Source organism: Physcomitrium patens, chromosome 22, assembly GCF_059467195.1.
Source record: "Physcomitrium patens ecotype Gransden chromosome 22, ASM5946719v1, whole genome shotgun sequence".
Classification (NCBI taxonomy): Eukaryota; Viridiplantae; Streptophyta; class Bryopsida; order Funariales; family Funariaceae; genus Physcomitrium; species Physcomitrium patens.
The window spans coordinates 12,794,585-12,813,298 of NC_143431.1; the positions used below are offsets into that span (position 1 = coordinate 12,794,585).

Sequence of the window (18,714 nt, forward strand, 5' to 3'; positions counted from 1 at the left end):
CTTCAACTTGTGAGTAAGAAATTCATGTTGATATAATTAAAACACATCTATTGAATATTCCTAGATTGATTCTTTCAAATTCCAAGAGCCATTAATCTTAATTACTACACAAATTTTACCTATTATTAGACCTAGTTGTTATTTTATTATTTGTTGTTCTTTAATTACTACCAATAATGAAGGATATGTATCACAAATAACCAAAGGATCAATATGCTCTTGTATTATTAGAAAAGAGTAGATAATTACTCAAAGATGGTATAATATCAAGGCTAGAATGGCTATTGTCAAAGACAAAAAGACTAGAGACTCTTGAAATAAGAGTAATAATAAGAAATTTGTTGATAAGAATGAAGAAGGCTTTACTTTTGCCTCCATATATATTATCTAATTAAAAACTACGTGTCACTGTTCTAAAGGACCTCCAACACATGTCCAACTTGTGAGACATATGTCTAACTTGCAAGATAAGTTTTCTACATAAGTACGACAAGTTACCAACATGAATGACACATGACCAACTTGTTGGCTAAGTTTTCAATATATCAATTACCTACAAATATGTGTAAAGTCATATCAGAATCCAACTAAGTATTCTTCTAATCTTGTTTTCTATTATTTCCAATAGTTGCATTATCCACCAATTTCATTACAAATAAATATGTTGTAATTAATTTATATAAAATATATCCAAATACTTTAGAATGGAATTTTGGATTTTATTTTTTCAATAAAATGAAAAAATATATATTAATACTTTTTAAAAAGATAAACATGGTTATCAAAAAAACATCATAACAAATTACAATATTACCAATGATTTGATAAACCTTCAAAAAAGAAAAAAAGAAAAAAAGAATAATCATTATATATTAGCTAAGATTTATATCCAAAAAATAGACATAAGTTCATAACAAGACATCTGTCACAGACATAGAAATACAGACTCGAAATCTAACAAGAAGTTCAAGAAGAACTGGCAAGAATTAGATTAATTAGATGAATACAAGAACAAAACCAGAGAAGTGAGCTAGAGCTCCAAGAGATGTATTGTCGAGACTGAAAAACTCTTCAGCCTCGATTCCAATATATATTCCTATTTAGGAAGCTTCTCAAGTAACTTCTACCAACTATGAAGCTTCTAGAAGGTTCCAGAGACTTGCTTCTAGAAGGTTCTAGAAACTTGTCTCTAGAAGGTTCTAATGACTATGTCCCTAACATCACCCCCTCCTTTAGCTTCGAGGTCTCTGAGAAGCAATGTTGTTGTTAATCAATACCAACGCAAGAAAATGAAGATCTGTCGCATAATGTCTGTTATGAACTCCAACTGTTGTTCACGAAGTAAGTGGTTCATTGGCCCTTGAAGCCAATGGTAGTGGCCCACACCTTCAACTTCTGACCAAGCGTGAACTTCTATGTCCTCATTGTAAAATTGTCTTGCAAACATGCCTTCTGGCTGACCATCGTAAGCAGACTCGAACTCAAATACAATCACCAATGATCAGTTACTCGGTATCCTCCGTCGTCGTCATGGTGTAGGCAGTTCTTAATCTTAGGATCGTCTTCGTGAGCTAGTTGGTTGAGATAATCTGACTGGCATAGTATCTATCTCTTCGCTATCCATATCAGAAGACGAAACTATGGCTACTGTAAAAATTCTACTTTATCTTGTAAAAAATAACTACATCAACTACGAATTTTGGTGGTGCTCTCCCCCTTTCTTATATTCTTGGGTGAGCAAGCTTCAGAAGAAAGCTATCGTCGAACAGGCTTAGGTTTATGAGGATATTGTTGATAAAACTCATGTACCTTTTGCGGCGCATTGGCGAGATTTTCAGCTGGCTCCTACGTTCACTCATTAATGTTGTAGCCGCACCAATAAACAAGATACTCCAACTTGCCCCACCTTCGTCGTAAATCTAGTACCTTTTCAACCTCGTATTCCTCATGGTTCTCGATCTCAATACTAGGTGGCAAATATTGCACTCTTCCAGGAAAAGACGACTCTCGATAAGGCTCCAATAGAGAAATATGAAAGACTGGATGTACTTTCATAGAAGCCGGTAATTCTAGACGGTATGCCACTAGATTGATTTGCTTCTGAATGATAAATGGTCCCAATCTTCGATAGTCCAACTTATCACATGGTCGCTTGGTCTTGATATTTCATTGAAGAAGCCATGCTTTATCTCCAATTTTAAAAGTAGGTGCTTGAGTCCGAAATCTATCTGCAATCGCCTTATAGGATTCTTGAGCGGATTGCAATTGAAGCTTCAACGTATTTTGAAGCTCTGATAGTTGTTTCACAAAATCCTGTTGGATTGTTAATTGTTGACGAACTCAATAAATCAAGCTTCGGATGATATCCATAGTTAGAAAAGAATGGTGTGTATTGAGTCGACGCATGGAGGGTGTTGTTATATGCAAACTCGACTAGCGGCAGATATGTGGTCCAATCGTCTTGCTGATAATTGATGCTGCATCATAAATATTATTCCAAGACTTGGTTCACTTGTTCCGTTTGGTCATCAGTTTGAGGATGAAAAGCCAAAGAAAGCTTGATATCCACCTTCAGTATCTCAAAGAGAGATCTCCAAAACTTTGATACAAATTGGGTTCCTCGATCTGATACGATATGATCTGGTAGTCCATGATATCGATACACATTATCGAGAAAGAGCCTTGTTGTGACTTCCCTGGATGATGTTTTTTTGCAAGGAACAAAGTACGCCATCTTTGTAAGCCGATCTACTACGACAAAGATGCTGTCAAATGAGTTCGATGATGGCAGGTCCGTGATGAAGTCCATGGAAACTAAAGACCATCGTCGACGTGGGATTGGCAATGGCTGTAGGAGTCCATAAGGGCGATATCGAGGATTCTTGGATCTTGAACAGATGTCACAAGAGAAGACAAAAACTTTCACATCCTTTCACATTTGAAGCCACCAAAAATCTCGAGAAATAAGCTCCAATGTCTTGTTGAATCCAAAATGTCCTGCAGCTGGAAAATCATGGCGAGATTGAAGAACTCGGAGTCGTGCTGGTTCTTTTGGAATATACAACCGCTCCTCAAAGTATAAAAGATCTCCCTCTACCTTGAACTTCTCGTCATTGGAACGCTCCTTGATATCAATGGCTACTGAATCTTCAATAGTCACGGCACGTACTTAATTCAAGAAGTCAACATCAATTAGCACAATAGTAGCGCAAAGTCGAAGTTGCTCTGGCTTCAACAACGTCGTACATTGTTGATCAAACGCTACTTCTTCAGACTTTGGTACAAGATATGATCTCCTCGATAAGGCATCAGATAGTCCTTGTTGCTTTCCAGGTCCATAAGTGATAACAAAATCGAACCTAGATAGTGACATACTCCACTGAGCTTGACATCGATTTAGAACTCGAACCGACATGAAATACTCCAAATTCTTGTGATCTGTGTATACGGTCACTGTATGTGCAACTCCTTCAAGAAAGTGACGCCATTTTTGGAAAGAATCCATTATAGCAAGAAGTTCCTTATCGTGGATCTTATAATTGATTTCAGCAGCAGAGAAATTTCGAGAATAGAATGCAACCGGATGGAGCTTCTTGTCTTCTTCCATTTGTAAAAGTACAACTCCCAAAGCAAAATCTGAAGCATCAATTTCTAAATAAAAGGCCTTTGTAAAGTCTGGATGTAATAAGATTGGAGCCGTACTAAATGCGGACTTCAGGTCTTGAAACGCCTTCTCCACTAGAGGTCCCCATTCCAGCTTATCCTTGCATGTCAACCAAGTGAGAGGAGCAACAACTTGAGAGTAATTCTTGATGAAGATCCGATAGAAGTTGAGTAAACCAAGAAAGCATTGTACGTCTCTAACCGTCTTCGGAACCTCTCAAGACACAATTGCTTCCACCTTCTTGGGGTCCATCTTCAAGCCTTTCGTAGTCGCAACGAACCCCAAAAACTCCATCTCTATTTGGTGAAATAAACACTTCTACAACTTGGCATATAGTCCTCGCTCGCGTAGTTTCTCGAAGACCAAACGAACGTGCTTTTCATGCTCTTCCTCGTTTCTGGAAAATATCAAAATATCATCCATATAGATGACAACAAAATCGTCAAGGTGCTCTCGAAAAATGTCATTCATCATATGTTGAAAGACCGCTGGAGCATTGATAAGACCAAAGGGCATGACATTATACTCAAAATGGCCATACCTTGTATGGAACGCTGTCTTCCAGTCATCTCCTTCTTTCATTCGTACGAGGTTGTAAGCTCCCCTTAGATCAATTTTTGTAAAGATCCTTGCACGTCCAAGTTATTCTAAGAGACCAGAAATCAAGGGTAACGGATAACGATTCTTCTTTGTTACCTTGTTGAGGCCTCGATAGTCCACGCACATCCACAATGAGCCATCTTTCTTCTTCACAAATAAGATGGGTGCTCCAGTTGATGATTTTGAATGACGGATGAAGTTCTTGGCTAGATTCTCGTTGATATACTTCCGCAACTCCGCCAACTCTGTCTGCGATAGATTGTAGATTGGGCCAAAAGGCGGTTGTGTTCTTTCTTGCAAGTCTATGGCGCAATTATGTGGTTGGTGTTCCGGTGGCATGTCGGCATTCTTCTTTTGAAACACGTCTTTAAAATCCTTATATTACTCAAGTGTACTTGCTATCGAGATCTTCTCCCCGATAGTTGAAGTTGCATAAATGACAAATGGTGTGCCTTCCTTGGACGATCTTATAAATGCTCTTACTCCAATGAATAAGGATTTCTCTATTCAAGGTTTTCTACTAGGCTTGCTCTTGGGTGGTTTTGTGGGAAAGGTCATCTTCTGCAACCTCCAATCTATAGATGGATTATGCTTTTCCAACCAAGAAAGACCAAGAATAAGAAGATTTGATGGGTTTCTAATAATATTGAAAATAATATGACTACTATGGCCCTTAAACGTCACTTCTATAGGTTCTGATTCATGGATGACACTACCAGATAATAAAGGTCGTCCATTTATGACCTCAATGTGAACAGATTTGGATTTTTGTACTAAAGGGATCTTATGATGCTTCACAAATTCTTCGTCTAAGAAACAAGCAGATGCTCCTGAATCTAATAATGCTAAGGTTCTCAGTTTCTGAGGGCCAATAAGCAAAGGGATTGTAAAGCGAAGGGCAGGTTGAGCAGAAAGAAAGGAACCTGGTTGTTGTTGCGATATTTCACTATCCAGCCGCACGGTTCCTATTATGGCTGGGCATCCTCGTTTTCCTAAACAAAGACGCCCCTAGTCCTGACAATATGTCGATTTTGCTTCTTGGGGCAGTTTCCAACTTTGTGGCCTTCTTCACCGTAATACAAGCATAGACCTTCCTCCATATGCCGCTTTTTTTCTTCTAGAGTAAGGGATTTGATACGTACCGCATCAATTTGCATATCTTCTACCTCTAAATGTGAATTCACACTGCTTGCCGTCATAGTTGGGGCGTGGCAAACTATATGTTGTCTTGAACGTTGGTCTTGGCGACGTTGGAATAGGCAGTTATCACACTTCACAACTTAGCTAATAGCTTCGTTGAGCATTTGCGGATCAGGAAGAGTTAACAGCAAATCCTTCACATCGTCCCTTAACTCCCAATAGAATTGACTCATCAACGCTTCTTTATTCCAATTGATGTTGCATGCTAATTGCTTGAATTCCGATGCATAGACTGATGTAGAGCGCATCCCTTGTCGTAGTGACCGGATCTTTGTTGTAGCCCATCCAATCTTGTTGTGTTCACCAAATGCTTTTGCAAACGCCTCCAAAAAGGTTTCTAAGTTATTTAGTATGGACGATCGTTTCTCAAACAAAGGAGCAATCATGATAGAGCTTGTCTTGTAAATAAGGTTCCAACAAGCCCAACATGTGACTCCTCTGTTGGATAGTGTTCGGGCTATAAAACTGTTATCAACTTGATTTGGTTGACGAATCCTTGAAACTTGGAACAAGTACCATCGAACTTATCCGGAAGGCTAACTCGGGGCTCCTTATATTGTAGAACCAGTGGTGCTTGTCGAACCTAAGGCAAAGTTGCTTCTCCAAGTGTAGAAGTTTGAGGCTGGTGCAACCTAGATTGTGCCATCCTAGATGCTCCATTATTATGAAGCCTTGCCACGACTCCTTCAATCTGTGCAGTTCTTTGCGATAATGTAGCGAGGGCATTCATGATAGCATCCAACTTGGACTCCAAACTTTTCGTCATACTAATGTCTTAGCCTCCAGCCATTCTAAGAGAAAGACAGAAATGACTCTACATGAAGACAATATTGGTTTAGAGGAGGGTACTCCGCAACCTCTAAAATGCCTTAAGAGCTTCAAGAAAAGGAGTAATCCACTCTCTCCAAGAAGAATAAGACTACAATATTGTAACAAAAGAAGTATCAGTTTAGAGGAAGGTAATCCGCAACCTCTAAAATGCTAGTACACTTCCAAGCAGAGGAGTAATCCACACTCTAAGAAGGAAGAAACTAGCTCTGATATCTGAGGTGAGTGAAGTCTCGACAAACTATCATCGACATAGAAATACAGACTCGAGATTTAACAAGAAGTTCAAGAAGAATTGGCAAGAACTAGATTAATCAGATGAATACAAGAACAACACCACAGAAGTGAGTTAGAGCTCCAAGAGATGTGTTGTCGAGACTGAAGAACTCTTCAGCCTCGATTCCAATATATACTCCTATTTAGGAAGCTTCTCAAGCAACTTCTACCAACTAGGAAGCTTCTAGAAGGTTTTAGAGACTTGCTTATAGAAGGTTCTAGAAACTTGTCTCTAGAAGGTTCTAATGACTATGTCCCTAACAACATCATCTAAATTAAAGACATAAATCTTCTTTTAAAATTAATTTTTATTTTAGATTGGAACTATATTTAGAGCCAATATAATATAATGGTTGAATAATTTATTTTACAAACTATATTAATAAATAAATATGTATGTATGTATATATATATATATATATATATATATATATATATTATAGTTTTCTTATAATTTTTTGTAACCACCAATTAGCATAAACTATGTATATCAATAAATACATTTTTTATAATTTTTTTTGTTATTTAATTTGATTCCATAATAATTTAGTATATTTTACTAAGAACTTTAAACTTGATCATTTTATTTTATTCTTTTTTCTACTTCATTATATTTTATTTCTTTTTTTCTTTAAGAGTCCTTTAGAAGAAATTTAGAGTAAAATTTAGAACAAGGTTTAAGTCCAATTATTAGAGTTTAATCTAGGTCAAAGATCCATTAGTATTCTAATTTAAATTTATAACCAAGTTTAAATCTAAGATTAAAGAATTATTTGAACAAGTAAAATCTATATTTTATTGAATTTTATGTTAATACAGCTAAGAACTATTAAAAGGGAGAATGATTGTATATTTTGGGTGATATTTTATTTATAAAAAATATTATGTATTTAGTGGTCAAAATTGTACAATATTATTTAGTTTTTAATGATACAAATTATTAAGTGGAAGAGATTATTGAGTGGAAATGACTATCTAGTTAGTACTAATTAATAAATAATTGTAAAGACAAAATTTTAGTTTACAAAACCTTGTGTAAATGTATCACTTTTATGTGAAAGAAGAATATCTTTCTTACATAAAATTACATATATAAACTAAAAGACAAGTTGCCATTTAAAGCAATATGCTAGTAAAATATTGTATTTATTTAAAATAGAAAAAAATAATAATAATACTTTTGCAAAATATATATATAATTGAAGAGATTTGATTGAAGATAAAAACTTGAAAATGAACTTTAAAAAAATACTCACTAACAGTTTCACTACTTAAGGAAAAGTTATCATCTTAAAGTGCAGGTTAACATTATTGAAATAATGCATATTTTTTTTTGCTTAAAATTAAATAAAATTCATTAGTTTTGATAAAAATATATTTTGTATCTTTGTAAAAGAAAAAATGTATGTATAAATAAAAACTTTATGAAATTGATACTACCTGACTTTGAATAGACTCAAGATATAATTGCATCCACCAAGACATGAATTATTCTCTTGATTTGATTTACATTCATGAAAAAGACCAAGCTTATGTCTAAAATTATATTTTTATGAATTTTTTATTAATTTTATATAAATTTGATATTAATTTTAAATATATTTCAACGATATTTTTAAACATATTTAGAATTTTTAAAATACATTGAGATTAATTTGAAGATACTGGATTAATTTATATATATATATATATATATATATATATATATTTTTCAAAGTTTTAAAAAAAATAAACAAATAAAATCTAAACACATCATCATGTGGTGGAGGCTTTTATTTCATTTTATTTATAGAAATGTATATATACATATATATATATATATATATATATATATTTTTTTAATTTAATACTATGTAATTTAAAAATAGTATGTGATTTTTATATAATTGGCTGAATCCAACCAAATGGTTAAAACAATGGTTAGATAGTTTTACTATTCAACTTAATATTATTTATTAATTATTTTTGAATTTAAACTAGAAGTTGCTATAATTTTATAATTTTTTTGAGATTTTAGGTATATCATAACAAGTTTTAAAAAATTTAAAAAAATTAATCGATATTTAAATGAAATTGCGTATGATTTCACTGTATTTCTGTTTACTTAATTAAAAGATGGTATTAGGATCATTTTTAATATATTAAAAAAATCACATAGTTTTGCAGCAAATTTTTGAAATAGAAAAAATTAAAATAATTATATATTTGATTGCTACATCAATTGCTTCACTCATTTATGACAAAAAATCTAAAAATAATTTTTAATGATAGTGCAAAATTCCATTCAATAATTTCAATAATTATTTATCAAAACTGTAATTCGTATATAATCGTCACGTAACACTAATTGTTAGAAAAATTATATTTTATATTTTCAAACTAATAAATAACCATAATATTAAATTTCAATGAGCAAAGTTTCCAGAAATATATTGTTGTTTCAGTTGGTTGATTCAGAAGTGTCCTGAACTTTGATTTCAGCATTCAGACATTACGAACAAAACACATCCTAAAACTGATTTTTGGAATTCAAAACTTTCCAATCTCATAAAACCAATTAGCACAAGAATTCGAAATACAAACAGTAACAAGAAAAATGTAACTAATATGTTTTAATCAATTCTGTACAAAAATTTGTACTTATATTCTTCAGTTTTTTATCCGCGGCTTTCTACAAAATATTTGCACGTCATTTTATGATATGCTTTAATCATCTCATGTGAGTATTCAGTCTTATATATGACACAACATTTTGTCACTCAGCTTTTATAGCATTTTTCAGACTTCCTATCTTTGAATCAATTCCCATATAATAATAAACAAAAATAAAAATAAATTATGGAAATGGAGTGATGCCAAGTAACTTAGGAAGCCATAGGATTGCCTTCACAATCAGAATCATATACCCGCCTCTCAAGGTTCTCAACTGAGGCTGATACTGAGCCTCGCATGGTGCTCAACTGAGGCTGATACCCTGGAAAAGGAAACCCTAATCCGGGCGCGGCGCGTGAAGCAAGCTCGGGCGAGAGAGAGAGCTTCAATGGAGGCAAGCTGCACCTCGCAGATTCCTCTTACTCATTGCGCCTCGTCGTCGTGTCGCAGCGTTGGTCTCGAAGGAGGGCTATCGTCGCCATGGCGTCCACTACGGAGTCAGTGCAGTGCTTCGGCCGGAAGAAGACAGCCGTGGCTGTGACCTACTGTAAGAAGGGTCGAGGTCTGATCAAGATCAACGGGTGCCCCATTGAGCTCGTGGAGCCCGAGATTCTGCGTTACAAGGCCTTCGAGCCCGTGCTGCTCCTTGGCAGGCAGAAGTTCGCTGGCGTAGACATGCGCATCCGCGTTAAGGGTGGAGGTCACACTTCGCAGATTTACGCCATCAGGCAGAGCATTGCTAAGGCGCTTGTAGCGTACTTCCAGAAGTATGTCGACGAGCAGTCGAAGAAAGAGATCAAGGATGTGCTCTTGAGATACGATAGGACTTTGCTTGTGGCCGATCCCCGTCGGTGCGAGCCCAAGAAGTTCGGAGGTCGTGGTGCCCGCTCTCGTTTCCAGAAGTCTTATCGTTAAATGGCGAGGCCAGCAGTTGTTACGTGGTGGTTGCTGCGGATTATGTTGTGCAGAGGTACTCGAGTTTTTTAGGTTTAAGTGACCAAAAAATTAGGGCTGTGGATTCGAGGTTATCTGGATTCTCTTATCTGCGAAGGTGCTTATATATGTTAGAACTAGCGGCACATTACAGGATTTTCTCCAATTTGGGGCTGGTTTTTGTTCAGAATGGTTTGCTCACTCATCGGTGACGTCTCGTTGAGGTGTTCGGTGATTGCTTGTAGCTTAACAATGTTCGAAGGCACATTACTCTTTCATTAGTGAGTGGTATATCAGTCAATTGTGTTTGGCGTCTTGTGTTTGGGCTATCGTGCTGACACTTTCGCTCCTTTTTCTATTTCTTAATTCTGGTCATGTTTCAGTTTTGATTAATTCGTCATGGCTAGTTTCCCCCTCTGCCACCTCTACATTTTACAGGCATCCTTTATTTGATTATGATATTGACTGCGGGAGTAAAGCAGACGGTGACCGTCTTCTCAGCGTCCATATTAATCTTTCTAGAAAACTAATGCGTGCGTAATTTAGTATGCTTCTGTGTAACGTTTAGTGAGAAAGTGAAGGGTTTGTACCCAGTTGCATCCTCCCACTCAAGTTATTACTACGCTCCGTTCAATTTTTCCACTAATGTTGAGAACATCGTTCAAGTTAGGGTACTTGAATACGATTGTCCTTTTGTAAACTGAGGTTTCGTATTTTAGTCTTAAATATAATTGTTGAGTAAGTTTATTACAGTTTAGGCTGTCTTGTCCGCTCGGGTCTATCATCTTGTATTATCGTGCTCATAATTTTTATCACTTCGTTACAATATTTTTGTCATTGCACATTTTGGTAGCATGTTGTCAGCATTTTGTAGGCAGCGCTCTTTCAGTTTAGATTAACTAATTTTTTCATGTTTTCATGTGATAACTTGTGGACATCACAAAGCGTCAATTCACAGAATACAACCTGGGATTAGAAAATGTAGTTCAGAATACTCCCATCTAAGATGGATACCCTTGGAGGACTTTGAGCACTTAAGCGTTGCCTCATGAAGGTCCACATTTGGCAAAGTGTTATGTCTGTTCTACTTTCATTTCGATACAGGTGCTTCTGCATAGGGCCAATTGGATGCAACATCTAGCACTCAGTCCTAGTTCCGAGAAGAATTAAAACCCATTGATTAGAGCTGCTTCGAAAACATCTCAGACAATGGCCATTTAGACTCCTTTCAGACTTTTCCAGCAATACATGCTGCCCATCATCAGAGTGTCTCTGGATCCTTTTCAACTAGTAATCTCTTCAACACAACATTAATCTATTAAGTAAAACTTCTTGCTGTTACGAGCTCTAACCCCATTATCTAGAATACAACTATGTGTGAAGTCAGAGTTCCGACCTCATTAACAAGGTACATACTTGTATGTTAGTATTAATCTTGTTTTGATAAGCAAAAATGAACAGAAAAAGTATACGTTGAAAAAATTGATACAATGACTTCATAATAATCAACAATACATTTATTCATATATATATTTATATATATAAATATATATTAAAATAAGTAAATATAAATTCGTAATGGATGCATAAAGAGCAAGGATTCATGTTTTCTGACTTCGAAATAAATATTTTGGACTGCAAAAGGATTAAAATTATTCAACTCTTAAATTAATAGGTGAAAAATGTTTAGTGTGAATTTAGTATAATTCTGTGACATTTTGTGTAATTGTAGTTTGTGATAGTTAAACAATCTGATGGAATAGAAGTCTTGCAAATTATATTTTATTAGAATTCTAACATTAATATTACTTTATACCGAAACATGTTTGTTTATTATTGATTTATATTGTAAATAATCCATAATTTATATGTAACTATGTTAAAAAAATCAATAATCATGTCAAAACAATCATCTTGAAATAATCAAAAATTATTTTGAAGCAAGTTGCATCAAAAGAAACATTTTATTACTTATTATTTAATAAAACAATTTGCAAATTTCAAAGACACCAATTTTTATAAAAAAAAATAACAAATAATCATATATAGAATCTCGTATAATTAAAAATCATATGATTATTTCTAAGGTTCAAGACAACTCATTGGAAGAATCACTGTCGTGAAGATTAATCTTCACTTAACGTTATTCACCTTATTTCAAATGTAGGATCATAGTTAGATAATCAAGCACTATAGCTCACCCTGAATATTCATTTTCTCAAAACAATTGGCATAGCAAGTATTAATGCTTCTAAAAAGTTACATGATTACATCAACTTATAGGAAACCCTCTATTTTACACTTGTAAATAACATAGGTTTGATAATAGATAAAAAATTGGATTATAATAGCATGTTTAGAAAACAAATCAATCAATTGCTATAAAGACTTATTTAATATGGAATTATCTATAGAAGATGGTTTAAAAAGTTATTTCAATCTCTAGTATTACTTCTCTTTAAAGTATTTAATTAAATTTTCTGGGAACAATAATAAAAATAGAGTCAGATTTTTGGCTCAATTGCTTAGTTTTTATACACCTTCACGTGTATTTTCTTAAAAAAATGTGTTGAAAAAAAAGAAGGAAGGATGAGGAAAAGGAGGTGAGAAGATGGAGAAAATAATTTTTTATTTTATTTTTATTAATAGATGATATAAAAGAGCCAAGTCTTCTTTAATTCAATATCATTTCACTAATTCTAAACTAAATCCTAGATATTTGGAAGAAAGCATGATAAAAGAATCAAGACAAAATATATAGAGATACCTTTGAGAAATCTCATTTACAATAACATTCAAGAAAACTATTAAATTCTATTATCTCTTTTGTTGTAGTAAAAAAAATTAAATAACGAAGAAGAACTTGAATAGAAGAAACATTTAGAAGAAACTTGTATCAAGTTGTAAGTAGATTCTTAGAAATTTATGGTATAATATAAATTGAAGCATTAATAGGATGTATTAACAATCTTTGACCAACAAAAAAATAAATAATGAGCAAGCTAGAGCTAAAATAAAATGGATAGATAAAAGAGACATATGTACTAAAAAGTATATTAGGATGTAAGAAAAAAATTCTAAAAAGTAGAGTATTTAGTCTTAGAGATTAAATTTGGGATGTACACAAAGAGAAAGAAACAATACAAATAGGACTTGTTTGTTTGTTTGTTTGTTCGTTTGTTTGTTTGTTAGTTCGTTTGTTTTTGTTTTTGTTTTGATTTTTTGTTCTTACTAAGAGAAAATACTTCTAATAAATAAAACACTCACTAGAAGTAAACTCATTAAGATAATAAAAATGCTATTTATTGACCTTGAAGCTGATTTTAGCATTAATGGTTGGAAATCCTCTAATTTTTTAATTGGTTGAGGTGTTAGAAAAGGATATCCTTTGGCTCTATATCTATTCTAAATTGTAAGGGAGATTCTCAACTTCAACCAAAAATTTGCAAAGAAACTCAATAAAATTGAAAGACTCACTTAGTTCCAAAATAATAAACACATAATTACTCGTTAATATGCAAAAAATTAAACTATTTTTCTTATTGGTAAAGAAACTAATATTGATGATGCTATTTCCATCACCAATTCTTTTAACAAGGCTACATATAAATTGGAAAAAAGCTTGCTGCATCATGTTTGCACCAATTCTTGCCAATTTCAATAGATAAAAAAATACATATAAAATTGGGCACTCCAAGAGAAAGATAAAGATTAACACAATTAAATAAGATAAGACAATCAAATTACAAAAAACTGGTTTCCACCAAATCTAGAACTTATAGAGTAAACAAGATATTAGATGAATATATGGTATGCATTGAATAAATCACATAGGATTGTCGACCAGATCATGTGCCACTTGCTTGTGGGACTTGCCATTGAGCAATCCATATTCTATGCTCTAAGATTAATATTCTAAGGAGGTATTATTCCATGTCTTGAATAATTCCAGGCTTGATTCAATTAGTGAATGATCTATTCCAGGTTAGCTTTCCAAATTTGGGACATTAAAAAAATGGACGCAGTATTGTTTCAAAATATTCGCGGTTGACTGCTTTCGAGTTAAATCTATGCTGACGTTTAGTTGGCAAAATCTATGCTGCAAACAACAACAACAACAACAACAACAAGACTCTCCGTGGCTATCCACAAACTTCAAGTTTGACGTCATAGATCCCATTAGGGTCCCAAGCCTTGCACAGTTTCATAAACAATCCATGAGGGTACTCGTCTGGTTCCATACCATGAAGCAGGAACTCTGCAGAGTGCTCGATTGCTTTCGATCCGGTGAGTTAGCTCGAGATTGCGGTGCTCTGCAGATCCTACTGATGGCGATGACGGGAGCCAGAGCTGTTGCGATCGTCGCACTCGTCCTCGCTTTGGTGGCAATCGAGGCACCGACGGTATGTGCCACCAGAGCGACCAACAGTGTGGCGCTGCAGTGGAACCTACTCTTTAATGTGATCCACTGCAGGACACCAGGAGGAATTACTGAAAGCAACATCGTCCTTGTGCAACTGCACCTGGCATAATGGCACGCGCTCCTAGCGCTCAAGCGATTGAAGCATCCCGGCACCACTGGTGACATCGTGGTGGCATATGCGAGTCACAAGGTGTTGTCGAACTATTTCCCCTTCGAGCAGGTGACCTCCATTGACCCGCTGCTTCATCTGCAGCTCCAGGAGCTTGGTTCAACTCATTCTCAGTATATGCTGGGAAAGCGGATAGGTGAGGCTGTTGCGATCTCAGTCATCGATAGTAGACGCCCGGGAAGAGAGTTTTCGTTGCAAGCGGTGAAGGATGCTTTGAATTCAGACGCAAATAGCCCTGATCCGGGAGTGTATCGCTATTTGAACAATACTCCGGCGGGTCGCGCTGCTACGACTTTCGTGTATTATGACGTAGTGTCTAGGAAGCCATATGTGTTGCCGGCGCCGATTAGATTCATCGACGCTTATCTAAGTAACCTGAGGCCCCCAAGGTGACGTCTTCAGAGTGGCACAAAGAGTATGATCAGGTGATAGATGTGGGCAGGGCTGGCTGGGAGGGACGGACGGCTGAAATGAACTTTACGGCAGCTATGATCGGATGTTCGAAGGTGGGCTCCACAAGATGCTTTCCCGAGCATATTTGGAGTGCAGCGGCCAGAGCTTCCTTAAGCGGTGAGACGCTCTACGACACAGTGATCACCCTCGCAAAGATGGCAGTAGCATTGCACGACGCCCAAATTATCCTGTCCACTTTGCAATACGGCTTCTGGTTCTGGCGTCCCGAGATGGCAATGAAGGCTGGCGACGCTGATCACGTGCCCATCCCCGACTGGACCCCGTGGTTCAGAACCCCGCCGCATGCAGAGTACCCTAGCGGCACTTTGACTACCTCCGCGGGTGCCGCAGCTACGTTGCAAAAATATTAGTATTTGGTCCGGCGCTCATTTTCACAAATCCGTAGTGGATGTTGTCACCGTCGGTGAGACTGTTTCCAAGTACATCGAGGAGCATTGGGACGACACCACACCGACGGGGGTGTTGCCGCACTCGACTTACCTGAATGTGGAGGCGAAGCTCCCAAGACGATCAGGAGACTGGAGTCCCATCGTAATGAAATACTAACAATTCGTGGTCTAAGAAGGCAACATAGAGATCAGCTTCAAGTTACTTTGATTGTTTAATGAGTATACTGAGGTCTCGGGTAACAGGGCCCGAGATATTTTCAACAGTAGAAGAGAAACATATCGTCAATTACTGTTGAACATAATAAAAACAGTACACCTTTGAACTGTTGAACAGATGTCTGTGCAATACATTGTCGAGAGAATTTGTTGTGAAACAAGTATAGAATGTGTCGATCTCCGGGATGTGAAGTTCTCAGTTAGCAAGTAGCACAAAATCAATCTGGTGATCATCTCCACATGCTAGCACACAACGGACAAGTCTCAGTAAGATTTCGCCAGCAACACCTCAGAGAACACGGGAGCAAGTGAGAAATCTGACGATCTGGGGGTTCCCCTCAGATGAAACGGCCCATAATCTCCAACAGCAGATTCTTCGTAGCAATTAATTGTAAATAGTTGTAAAGAACGAATGTAGTGTTTTTTTGATGGCAGGGGGTAAAGGTTCCTTTTATGTTCGACTAGTATAATTGTGCAATTACAGTAACTGGTACATGGAAGATTACTGTTTTTATCCCTAAATGTCCCTACTAATCACCTAGACTATATCTGCCTCTCAAACTTCACCAGTAACCTCGAAATACCAAAATCATGACATACATATTTACTTGTTGACACCACACGAAACATGCTGATGACCAAGTGGAAAGGTTATTTGTATTTTATAAGGTAACTTTGAAGAAGCAATGAAGAGCATCTTAATTTAATTTAATTTAATTTTTTTTTGTTTCTTCTATATCAAACTTCAATAGATATGTGCACGTTTCCACTCCAAATATCTAATCTTGATGTCTAAAAAATTTGGGATCCCGATGCAGAATGTCCACAAAGGTTCCATGAAAATTTTAACATGAATAACTTTACACAGTCTACCAACAGAATTCTTTGAAGTTTTTCAATAGGTTGCAGCCAATATTGAATAAGTATTAAGGGTAGGATTTGACAATGATAATTTGTTAGAATCTTGATGTTGAATGTGGTACAGAAGGTTCTATCAAACCCTCACCATGGATAACTATATATGGTCTACATGTACAGCGTCGAGATTCAACAAAAAGTAGTGTTTGCAGGACCCAACAAAGCCAAGAAGGCTATCCACCATGGCACAACTTTTTGAGGCAATGATTGTTAAGCAACCTCGCTACGATGGCAAGCAACCTCACTTCCCATTGAAGAACAGCGAGGACTTCATGCTTAATACACAAGATCTAGTCAGGGGGGTCGGAGCAATTACAGAAGTGTCGGTCATCAGGCCATGGATCCTTCAACAAAGCTAGCACGTTGGGAAGAGGCTTCAAGGACCGCTTGGCAATACCATCGCAACTAACCTTCACATCAGGAACCTATAAACCTGATTTTCGAGCCTTGTGATGTTGAAATGGGACAAAGCTAAGGGTATGGGTTCGTACAAGTAAGTTTGTTTCGTCACATCGTTCAACGCCGTGAGTCAGCCATGGTTCAACTCGCAGTTCAATGTAGCCACATGTTGCAACCCTTGGTTTTTGACCACTACGTACTTTTGTGTTCCTAAGTGAGCAAACTAGCTTTTAGTTATTCATGCTAATGTAGAATGTAACTAGTTGTGCACTTTTTGTAAAGCAGTTACTAAGAACTTTATTATTCACTAATTGTTTGATATCTACGACTCATGTTTGTTTGCAAGGCCAGAGGGTTCTTGTGCAGCGCAACAGAATCCTAACGGTTTGGAGCTTGCTGAACGCTCAGTTCAGGTTACATTTTCTTTTTTCAAAAGTGATAAAATCCGACGGTTGTTTGTGCTGGGCTAAAGGGGCTCATGTTGGTTACGCCCATTCCTTCATTCTTTACAAGTTTAAAATCCTGATAACTAATTTTGTGATTCTTGCTCAGGTGTCAGCTTTATCAGACCAGATTGGCATGGTGGATATGGGGGTGCATCGAGGAGAATTTGACGACGATGAATGAAGTGATCTAGTGAGTTTATGACTCGTAGTGATGTTGAAATCTGTTGTCACTAAAATTCCATTGTATAACTGTCCATTAATGAGCTCCTGAGGGCTGTCTAATATTTTCTGGATCTATGCAACGCTCGTCACCGTTCCTAATTGCTAGTTCAAGATCTCTCTCCACTCAAAATCTTACTGGGAGTAGAAGGTCTTGTTTTTCATCATTTATTAATATTTTTAAATATTTTAATATTCTTTGAAAGTTTCAGTTTGTAGAATATCTTTTTATCCGGTAGTGGTTATTAGAAAACAGCAATTACAACTGATTGAGTGTGAGGTGTCCTAATGTCACCATTGAATATTCCATATTGTATGAACAGAAAGCTATGACTTATCCAACTCTTAACTAAGACTCCAGAAGTGCTCTTTCCTTGGCTTCCAATACCTTCTGTTAGCAATGAATATTGTCCATCCTATTTTCATGCTTTCATCATGTTTTCATAACATGGTAACGAAGTTGGATGAATATAGTCTAGATAAATAGTGCCATGGATGAACATCAGCCTAAATGAATAGTGCCTTAGATGAACATTAGTTTAAATGAATAATACTATGGATGAATGTCAATTTGGATGAAATTAGATGTTTTCTATGGATTATTTATTTATTTATTTATTTATTTATGGATGATTTGCTTGCCGGAATTTTATTGCTCTTGGACTGCTACCAAAGCCAAGGAGCTATTAGAGCTACTAAAATTGGAATTTAAACTCTATTGATATTATTTTTTTCTTAATTAAATCCCATTTTTTGTTGGTGGTGAAGACGAGTCTTTTTGTTCCAATATAGCTTGATACTTCTACTTTCCAAATATTACATTTTGTAGATTATTTATTAATTTTTTGCAAATGGACATTTATTATGAAACACTTAATGTGCGTTTGCAAGCTTTATATGCATGTAGC

The 18,714-nt window shown here is 35.9% G+C and overlaps 1 protein-coding gene across 1 annotated transcript; it reads left to right on the forward strand.

The window, feature by feature from the left end:
* The first annotated feature begins 9,647 nt into the window (after positions 1-9,647).
* On the forward strand, positions 9,648-10,434 carry LOC112274641 (small ribosomal subunit protein uS9). The gene has a single exon (XM_024504295.3). The coding sequence runs from the start codon at positions 9,701-9,703 to the stop codon at positions 10,133-10,135; it is 435 nt and encodes a 144-aa protein (XP_024360063.1). The 5' UTR covers positions 9,648-9,700; the 3' UTR covers positions 10,136-10,434.
* The last annotated feature ends 8,280 nt before the right edge of the window (positions 10,435-18,714 follow it).

Coding starts and splice junctions, on each gene's coding strand:
- LOC112274641 (XM_024504295.3), top strand. CDS start 9,701: ATGGCGTCCACTACGGAGTCAGTGCAGTGCTTCGGCCGGAAGAAGACA.